This window comes from Siniperca chuatsi, linkage group LG23, assembly GCF_020085105.1.
Source record: "Siniperca chuatsi isolate FFG_IHB_CAS linkage group LG23, ASM2008510v1, whole genome shotgun sequence".
NCBI classification, from domain to species: Eukaryota; Metazoa; Chordata; class Actinopteri; order Centrarchiformes; family Sinipercidae; genus Siniperca; species Siniperca chuatsi.
In genome coordinates, this window is record NC_058064.1 from 15,517,839 (window position 1) to 15,527,968 (window position 10,130).

The window sequence follows — 10,130 nt, forward strand, 5'->3', positions numbered from 1 at the left end:
CATGTTGCACATGCCCACAGAGTATGCTAAAAGGGGCCATAGTCAGCTAGATCACTGAATAAAAATATATTGCTCCTGAACCAATTAACAAAAAGCCACAGTTTAATATTGTTTTATTCTTATGTTGGTACAATGAGGCACTGTTATGGTCTAATGATGTATTTTATCTCAAAGTACCACACATTTACCACCAGGCCTTGTGCAACTTTCAATGGGATGTCATATCAGCCGTCTATTTGAGGAGAAACAAAGGGAGAAAATGAAACAAGATCCCAGAGGCCTTCATTCAGGAAATGATACAATCCAATGACTAATCCAGTGTTTTGAATGCCGGTATCTTCCTATCAATGCATGTGCATGATGATGACGACAATACTGGTGTTTTAGTCAACCACAAGAGTGAGAGAGAGCTGCAGATTTCATGAAATATGAACAGTATCTAGCGTGGGAGGAAGAATCATCAGCAAACATGATCTAGATTTTTTTATCACGGCTGGCGAGTTCTCTTCATCCTGTCCATCTTCTCCCCTCTAGACATCTCAGAGTCCAATCTTCTGAGGCTCAATTCCTGTCCTCTAGGCTCCTTCATCACTTTCCCTGATTTAATCTTTTCTCTCCTTCCATTTTTCATCCCTGTCCTGCTATCCAATATCTGTTCATCTCACCACTGCTTTCATTATTTCTGCGCTTGTCTGCTGCCGATTGCCATCTCTATTCCATCATTCTCCATTTCTCTTCGGAGTATAACCAAAACAAGCGGGATTAAATAAAACAACATAGTTTCATTTTTTAGCCCTAAACATTTATTAAGCTAGCTAAGGATACTAAAACAACATCAGAAAGGTGAAACAGCAGCTACTGCACATCTCTCTCCCTCTGAGCATCCCTTTCAGATGGAATAATTCATGAGTACATAAAAAAAAAAAAAAAAACAGCACCACGTGTGTTCGTCCTAGCCAGACAAGGCTAAATGTGTATTAAGACAAAAGCAAGATAACCATTTACTCAGTATGATAATGATGATAAATACAATGACAGAATTTAAGACACTTGAAAAAAAAGAGAATGAAAAAGGGAAGAATATATAAACCTAGGTAAAATAAAAAAAAAAAAAGGATGAAAAAGGAACAACAGGGAATTTTTAAAAATCACTTTCTGCTTCCTCCATGAAACATGATCAACTGCAATCACAGCCATAAGTCAAAAGCCCAGCTCAAACACACACACATATACAATATATGCACGGTGAGCACTCACAGGGTCTCGCAGGAGGTCCTCTGTGTCTCGCAGAGCTGCTCTGGGCTTCAGCTGCATGTCTTCGCTACATTCGTTGTCGGAGGCGGGTGGCGACTCGGCCAGATCCGGGAAGTCGTCTCTCGTCCTGGGGCCTCGAAAGCGGATCTTGTCCAGGCGCTTTAGCATGGTCAACACCGCGCACCTGGGCTTTACCTTAACATGGTGGACGGCAACCCTGTGGGGACACAAAACACAGAGGCTATTGTTGGTATGGCTATGTGGAAAACCGTTCTTCTGACCATATTAAAACCTAATATATAGAAAATAATACAGAAGATTTTGGAGGGGTAGTGTTGTGTAAAAAGTACTGTCAACATCAATTACACATATAGAGTATATGAAAAATGAAAAATGTTTTACAGCTGGGGTCTCTGAGACCCCAAACTGAATTAATGTGTCATTTTCTGTAGTGGATTCCTGAAACATGTCATCAGTTCAAAATCACGTTTATAAGTAATTCACATAAAATTAGGAAAAGTCAGGCAATAACAAGCTGATAAAACAATGTTAACTATGTTTTTGAGCTATTAAAGAGAGGCCCAGGTCCAAAAAGAACATTAGGGTTATGGGGTTAACACAGTTTTAGGATTATCAAAAACAAAAACATAAAATCTCCTTTGAATACTGAGACTACAGTCTGAGCTAGCAAGGCTGAGTCTGCAGCCATGCTAGCAGCTCTAAGAGGATGTACTTAAGACACAGAGGTGCTTTGAGCTAAATGCTAACACTAGCATGCTAACATGCTCACAGTGTAAATACTAACATGCTGATGTTAAGCAGGTATAATGTTTGCTATGTTCATCATCTTAGTTAGTATGTTAGCAAGCTAATACTTGCTAATTAGCAGTAAACACAAAGCTGACAGGAATATCATTAGTTTTGCAGGTACTTTGGTCAAAAAGTACTGACTAATTAGATTTTGACCTGATGATTGAGCTCTGATTGAAGTCATTACAATTCATCCTCCGGGGAAAGTGAATGTCTATACAACATTTCATGGCAATCCACCCACTAGTTGTTGAGTATTTCAGTCTGAAGTGGTGGACAGACCAACCAACCCACAGACCGACATCGCCATTCCTACAGCCATGCCTCTAGAACGGCTAAAAATAACTGTTATCTTGTGTTGTTTGTTGCTCAGTATCAACTCTTCTAATTTCCAACTCCAAAAATGAGTCTTGCGAAAAGTTCAATATAGACAATTACTTAAAATTTTTTTTAACTGACTTTTACTGTGATGACACCAATTATTTTATGAAAGTAGATGTTACAACTTTTTGGTATTGTATTTTGGAATGTATCTCAAAGCTTGCACTTTGTGCACTGCAAACTCTGTATTCATCCCGCTGAAATTACCCAACACCAACACCCATTTTAAATTCCCTTTTTGCCCCCCAAATTATCCCCAAGGTGACATATGACGTAACACACGCCAACCTCTAACCTTTAATGCTATTGAAGCTCTAACCTTGTCAGTGTTTGTGATTTGCTCTCCCCTCCGGCCTATACAGGAAGATGAACCAGTAACCCTGTTAAGAGCCATGACAATGACATCCTTTCACTCTGGCAAATCGTTGTCAGCAGCGGCAGATCTGCTGCTCCATAGCGGGAGCAATGGCAGTAGATGTGAGAGGTTGTGAAAGGCTTAATGGTTGTGTTTTAGTATCAGGGGCCCGGGTGTAATGATGACAGATAGAACAGGGGGGCTGTTTGTGTCATCATACAGAGTCACAGGAGTCAAGCTACTGCAGCATTTCCTCTGCATTCAGCAGCAGTAGTCTGACACTGCAGTAAAATTAATCCCACTGATAGAAACAAAATACAGACAGGATTAATGACCTCCTTAATGCTCAACAAAGGTAAGCCAACTGCAGTACAAATGTGCTACGAATCATGATTAGCATCGAAATGGAAGCCAGTTTGAAACCACAACAGGTGCTAAACTGTTATTGGCAAAGCATCTGCAAGCAAAAACTAATGATAATCTCCTCATAGCTACTAGTTCACAAACGTTCCCAGCCTATTAAATTCTGACTGCACCCAAAGTGTTACCTTTCTAACCACCACCTCCGTTAAGTCCTGTCTTTGAATGAGAAATGCTGACGGAATGAAACAACAGTGACCTTCCCTTGTAGTACTACTCTACGTGGAGGCAATTCCTGATTTGACCGAATGCAGTGTGTCAAAAAAATGTCACAATAATCCGTCATCATTTCCAGCAGCTGACCATGCACGGAACAACTGAATGTGTTGCCAACATGACTGTGTTGCTTTTTGACTACTGTGATTTGTCATTTGGGAAGGGATTAAGTGTAGTTCTTCTTGATGTAATCCTTAGAGATTACTTAATCTGCTTGATTGGATGACTAGCTGTCACACTGTAAAAATGGTTATCTGACTGATGAGCTGTCTGACTGTTTTTTGTGAATGCCTAACTGATACAATGACTGGCTTGTTGTTGGACTTACTGCTAGTCTAACACACTATTTCTGAAAACTCAGAAGACTGTTGACTGGCAACCTGGCTGTCTAAATGCTTAGACCTACCAGCCTGGTTTTCTCAATGGCTATGCATTCATTTAGGTGTTTAGGCTGAATGAATGAATGAACAGAAAGTCATCAACCCAATACTTTCTTTTAATGCAAATGTAGACAAAGGGTACATCCCAAATCCCTTATTTGATCAATCCTCACTCCTTGATCTTCGCGGGACCCAGAAATCAATCTGGTCCGCCATCATGAAGGACACTCCAATGCTCTTATTCTGCCTCTTAACTTCCTGTTAGTGATTATGATTTACTACAGTTGGGCTTCTTTGACTACACACTTTAGATTTAGCCACAAACATCACAATGGGACAGTCCAAAGAGCTCAGTACAGATCTGAAAAAGTGCCATCTCACTGGTGATCTTGTGACTTCAGGTGCATCTTGAATGCAGCCGGGTGTTCCAATAGGACAATGACCCTAAACTAACATCGAAAGTGGTTTTGGGATGTTTTAAATCAAGCTGAAATTAGGCTTTTGGAATGGCCTTTGCAAAGTCCTCACCTCAACCCCATTGAAAATGTGTTGACAGCCCTGAAAAGACCATGTCCATGCAAGAAAACCAGTTTGAACTCTACCAATTCTGCCAAGAAGAGCAGTTAAAGATCCAACCAGAAGTCTTCTGGAAACTTGTTGATGGATAGCCAACCAAATGTGGCTGATCGAGGTGAAGTGACAACCAACTACTAGCTGTGCGGTATGTTTATTTTTCACCCATTCGATTTTGTTAGATTTTCAGAAGACATACAATGACTTTGTTAAAGAAACCAAATTTGTGAATGTTTTTTGGTGAAAAAGGAAGCGCGGTTTCGTCATTCTGTAACAGAAAAAATAACCGCTACAGAAATAATTATGAACCCAACACTCATTACAGTACATGTCCCTTCCAAGTGTATGTAAAGCTTTGACTGCAACTGTATTTTGATATGAGATATACTGTATTTACATAATTCCCTTTACACTAAAACATTTAAGCTACTAAATTAATTTTACACATTATTCTGATCATGTCCTGGATTACTAGATAATGCATTTACAAACAGAATAGCAATAAATGCAGACACAAATAACAATTTTGAGGGAAAAGACAAATAGACTAATATTTCACATTCTGTTTTGCCATGTGGGAGGAGGATATCAATAATGTGAAAAAAAAGGTGGCAGTGGTAACATGTTTGCTCTTATTATTAACTGAACAGAACAATACATTATCTGTGCAAAATACTAACTCCAATGTATCAAGATGCTACAGAGCTGTGGAAGCCAACTGACAGGTGATCCGGCTCTGCTGCCATCAGAGACTGACGTCGCTTGAGATGACGCCTGAAAGAAAAGGTCTCATTTGATCTAAAACTGTTTCCTTGATTCCTCTTTCCTCACGTCTTTAGTAGGAGGGACTAAGACGCGAGAAAAGGGCCCAAGTGAGGGTAACGTGGATGCAATTAAGGGAGATGTACCCATAGACATGCAGACAGATAGACAGGCATTAAGGCAGCGAAGGGTTTTTGTGCATGAACTTATATTTTAGAAAAAAATATTTTATTTCCTAGACAACTCACCCACATGGGCACATGTAAGCGGAAAATACAGAGGTCACTGGTGGGCTGATCTTTCTTAGCTGACGGGTGAGTGGAAACATGGTGAGTGGTAAATTAATAAACACTTCTCTCCAAGCTGTCAAGACATCTGTCACAATGAAATCAGTTCTCACTACAACCACCTGAATCCACCTACAGCCTGCTCGGTGCTACAGCTCAGTGAGCCGCTGGTCAGCTCTAACTAACTGCAGTTACCTACCATGAAAATCAGGCCATAACAATAGTGACTAATAAAAAGCATCAGTTGCACTTACAAATTTGCATTTACAAATCTAAAAAACACCCCAGAAATGGACATTTTCATTGAGAATTCAATTGAAAAATGCAACAAATAAATCACACTCCATTCAATCTTTAAGTAAGTGCTAATATTTATGAAACAGCCATAATTTTTATAAACTATGTTCGTATGTTCGAGTACATTACTTGTTCCCATGCTATTCCTCACCACTTTACACCGTGCTGTTCTTCAGGCTAACTCTCCTTTATTTATTTCCTTTTTTAAGGATTTCTCTCTCCAGTACAGAGGCAGTTTCAACCACAACACCGTCTTAAATAGGAGAATGAAAAGATGAAAAGAGAGGACAGGAGGAGGAGGAGGAAAGGGCTTTAGCTCAAGGTCTGATCACTATGTGAATGTTACTGAAGGGAATACACACAGACAGGCCTCGTAAATTTTTTTGCTCGGTTATGTACAAACACAAAGACACCTCCATCCACCTGTACCTAATCATAAGTCATTGCTAACACAACTGCTAGGGGAGAGGTTGGTGCAGTCATAAAACATAAAACAGAGGCAAAGATACGCACAAACACATGCACCTAAACAAATTGACAATGTAGCAACACACACACACACACACACACACACACACAGGTGGATAGTGTTTGTTTGTTACTGCATACATTAGTTAAGGGTGAGTAGCTTTACAAGCCCGGTGTGTATCGGCTGTACAAGCCTAATACTGTATCTGTGTGTGTACGTTTATGTCTGTCTGAGTAATCTTCTGCTAATGACCCGTAGTAGCTCAGGGTTACTCTTGGTCACAAGGGTCACACTCACTGCAACAGCCAATCACAGTCATTCATGGATATCGAGCTGTAAGAGGCAGTCTAATTTTTGTTAGTTGCAGCCCTAATCTCTAAAATTAATACTTGATACAAAACTATTCAGTTTACTATCATAAAAGACTAAGAAAAAATGTTTATTTTATTTGTGTTTTTGCAAATTTTGCTTAAAAAAATTGTTGTTTAAATTTCTGTCGGTTGACTTATCAATTAATTGACTAATTGTTTTTGCTATAGTATCTTGTAATTCTCATTCTAGCTGAGCAGCCCTATGTATTCACCACAATACACTAATCACAAGCCAAGATTGCAAGTATAGCATGCAATGTTTTGATAGATCCTTGCTGGTAACCACAATAATGCATTTTTTATGAGTGCTATTACAGTCATCACGTTCTTTTATGTATTAGTATCAGGGCATGGCTACTTTCATCTGAGTATCAATTAGTTTGGCTTATAATGTACAATGGTTGGCTAATAAACCTAAGTTCTCAGATAAACACCAACACACTCATCTTACTTTGATAACTATTCAGGTGCATGGCCTTACTATCACCCATGGCTATCTACAGCTATAAGATGATACTGGCACAGTACAGCCACATGAGATCTGAGTAGCTCTTTCTACTATTACATCCTATATAACCGTTGCCTATCAACCATGCACGAAAGGGAGGGGGGCAGTGGAAACAACTGCATACTGTTGAGTACAATACAGGCTAGAGCACTCGCACAAGTAGGCCACTTTCTGTGCAAGTGTATTTTCTGGGAAATTAGGCAGTCAGGTTTTGTTTTAGAATAATAGAAAGTTTGACAATAACCGCTTGTTAGACTGAAATGCTACAGTGTAGTGTTTCCGCTGTGGTGACTGATGCAAACCTCGTTTCCTTTTACAGGCGATCTCACTCGAATGTGCTGCATAAAACCACATTAGGCCATCCTGTCATTATCCACGGTGCTTGGTAGAAACAAGGCTAAGTATAGCAAGAGACTCACCTGTAGAGCTAAGCTAAACTTCCACACGTTTCATAAGACGCTGTGAGACAGAGAGAGGGATTAACATGACCTTAAAAATCTCATCTGCCAGCATTGACCAGAATGTTCCAAGGAGTAGCTTCAGCGTTTGTTTTGCTCACTTTCCTGCATTCATAATGAAGTGACAGGCAACAGATGGTCAGAACAAAAAAAAACACCAGGCTACTGCCACGCTGAATAATAACTGCATGTAATGAAACAAAGTATGCTGCCAAGTGCCATTCTAACTTAGGAGGACAAAACAATAATGCCTAATAGAAGTAGTTACTGAGTCTTATTAAATTGGAACACAGTCCCAATCTGGATACACATTGTTATTGTAAATGTTTTCATCGAGCCTCTTATTTTCATTTGATGTCCACCCTGGGGATAAAGCGGGAGGAAGGGAGGAAAGTGCAGATTTGATGAACTTTAATTAGACCTATTAGACACATTCTGCTCTGTCTGTAGTTGGAGGCTAAACAAGGGTCTCAGAAGAGTCTCAGTCAACAAATTTGGACATAAGAATGATAAAGAAACTAGAAGAATGCACTAGCTTTTATATAGCCCACTAATGCAACCCTCTGGGCAACGTGTAGTTGGCTGAACAAAAATAAAAGTCAGTTATGACGTGCATTTTTCAAAGCCAACATCATGTCCATGTATTTTTTGCGTGCAGCTTTTGAATGGTACGTGTCTGTTTGTGTTTTTAACACAAAAGTGTCAACGTACAGCACTACTCATAATGATCATGTGAAGACAGCAACAATGTATGCCCTTGTAGTGCATTAGAGGCTGGACTGAGATGAGTTCACAGATATTAGCAAACATGAGTGTTTTTGAAAACGATAATATGAATTCAGGGGAACTCCTGCATTAGGGCACAGTCAGACCAGAATTGGCGAGGTGGGATTTACTCCCACGCAGTGACAAAAATTAGGCATAAATTGCAACTTAAGAGAATACATGAAAATACTTTGTTACCTCTAACCCTGCCCTTGCACTCACTGCCTTTAATGCAGCATCCCTCCTACTCTGCTGCTATTATTTCACCATGCAGTTATATAAACAGGGATACAAACAATCAATACTTCCTTAACAGGTCAATCTGTCTCTCAAATTGGATGGACAGTGTTGACTCAGGTCAAAGTGTAACCAACTTTGAACTCTTGAGTGAGGCAAACAAGGCGGGGTCACTCCAGGGCAGGAAACTTAGGCTTGTAGCCACTTCCCCACTCATAGGAATGGGAAATTAATCTTGGTTTGACAGCACCTTTTAGAACACTAACGTTACTCTCAAATCTTAGATGTAGGAGCTTCCTACTGTCAGTAAACATACCAACACTTTCCAAATCATTATGCACTTTCAGGTACATTATGCTACTTTGAAAAAACATTTTTTTTAAAAAGGGTATAATGTTTAATGTCTGTGATAGATTTCAGGTCAAGTTTCAAGTCTTCAAGTTCATTTTCATAGTGTACGAACATGTATGAACAGTGGCTGCCCAAAATTCATTAAAAAATATTAACACAAAGTAGCTAGGCTGTATCATTATTCAGTTATAGGGTTATTGGGGGTGTTTGAGGGATAAAACAGAAAACCACAAACGGTCTTTTAAGAAGCAGCAATATACCTTATTTGAAAAAAACAAAAAAAACTGTATTGACAGTTGACGACCGTTAGTAAGACTTTGATGTTCACGATTCCATCCAACGGTGGTAACGTTACAGTTTAACGTTAGCTAACGTTAAGCCAAACTGCATTGTTGAATACAAATGTGTCCGTTATGTTTTAACAACTGAGTCAGCGGCTGAATTAAACGCTGGAGTTGGACGTTAGGCCTCGAGTTAACGGTTTCAATAAACCCTCAAACGGTCGGACATCTTTGTTTTTTGTTTTTTTATCTGTAATATCAGGAGAACATGAAAACCAAATAATCCGCAATTTGAATGACCCCGAAGAGACAGTGTGACAGGCGGCTGACATAAAACAATACCCTTCCTTTTCTTTTAACAATAGACACTTGAAGAACGTTATAAAGAGAAAAACGAATCTTCTTACCCAGCACGTAATTTGTAGCAAAGTTTCATGAACACTGAGATTGCCTTTAGTCTGCTTTATCCTTCAGTACACCTGCTGCTCAGGACGTCCAAATTAGCGCCAGCCTCAAGGCGAAAACTGCTCACTTGGTCCATCCATCCCAACAATATGCGCTTGTGTCTGTGAGGAGACTAAATGTCGTCTCCTGCCGAGTGTTAAGCAGTTAGGCAGGTAGACACTGGGGGAAAAAATACCAGTTGCGTCTCCCTCCTGTCTGGAGAGAGTTTCCCTGGTCAGCGACGTTGGCCCGTAGCTCGCAGATACTAGCTTGCCTTCGTCTCTTGTTGATTTTGCAGAAACGGGCAGGGACGGGAGCAGGGCCGAGGAAATTTCGTCAGTGTTCGGCGCTGCTTTCTTAAAGGGGCCGTTAGGGTGAATGATGCTTCAGAGACAGGAGCAGAGCGGAAACACAGCCACCTCTCCTCACCACCGCCCCGTGGCTGCAACTATCATGTAGTGTTAAAGTACAAACACAGGTGGGTAAACAATGGCCTCATTATAATGTAATT

The 10,130-nt window shown here is 40.1% G+C and overlaps 1 protein-coding gene across 2 annotated transcripts in view; it reads right to left on the reverse strand.

Annotated features, from left to right (window-relative positions):
- The window catches only part of gramd4a (GRAM domain containing 4a), a 52,951-nt gene extending 42,996 nt beyond the window's left edge, over nucleotides 1-9,955 (reverse strand). Inside the window, exons 1-2 of one of the 2 annotated variants that reach the window (XM_044186385.1) lie at nucleotides 9,583-9,955; nucleotides 1,258-1,471 (exon numbers count right to left, since the gene is read on the reverse strand). In XM_044186385.1, the coding sequence (XP_044042320.1) occupies nucleotides 1,258-1,471; nucleotides 9,583-9,611 (243 nt within the window). In that variant the 5' untranslated portion in view covers nucleotides 9,612-9,955. The remainder of the gene's footprint in view (nucleotides 1-1,257; nucleotides 1,472-9,582) is intronic. The other variant, XM_044186384.1, reaches the window with a different exon arrangement.
- Nucleotides 9,956-10,130: the final 175 nt, after the last annotated feature.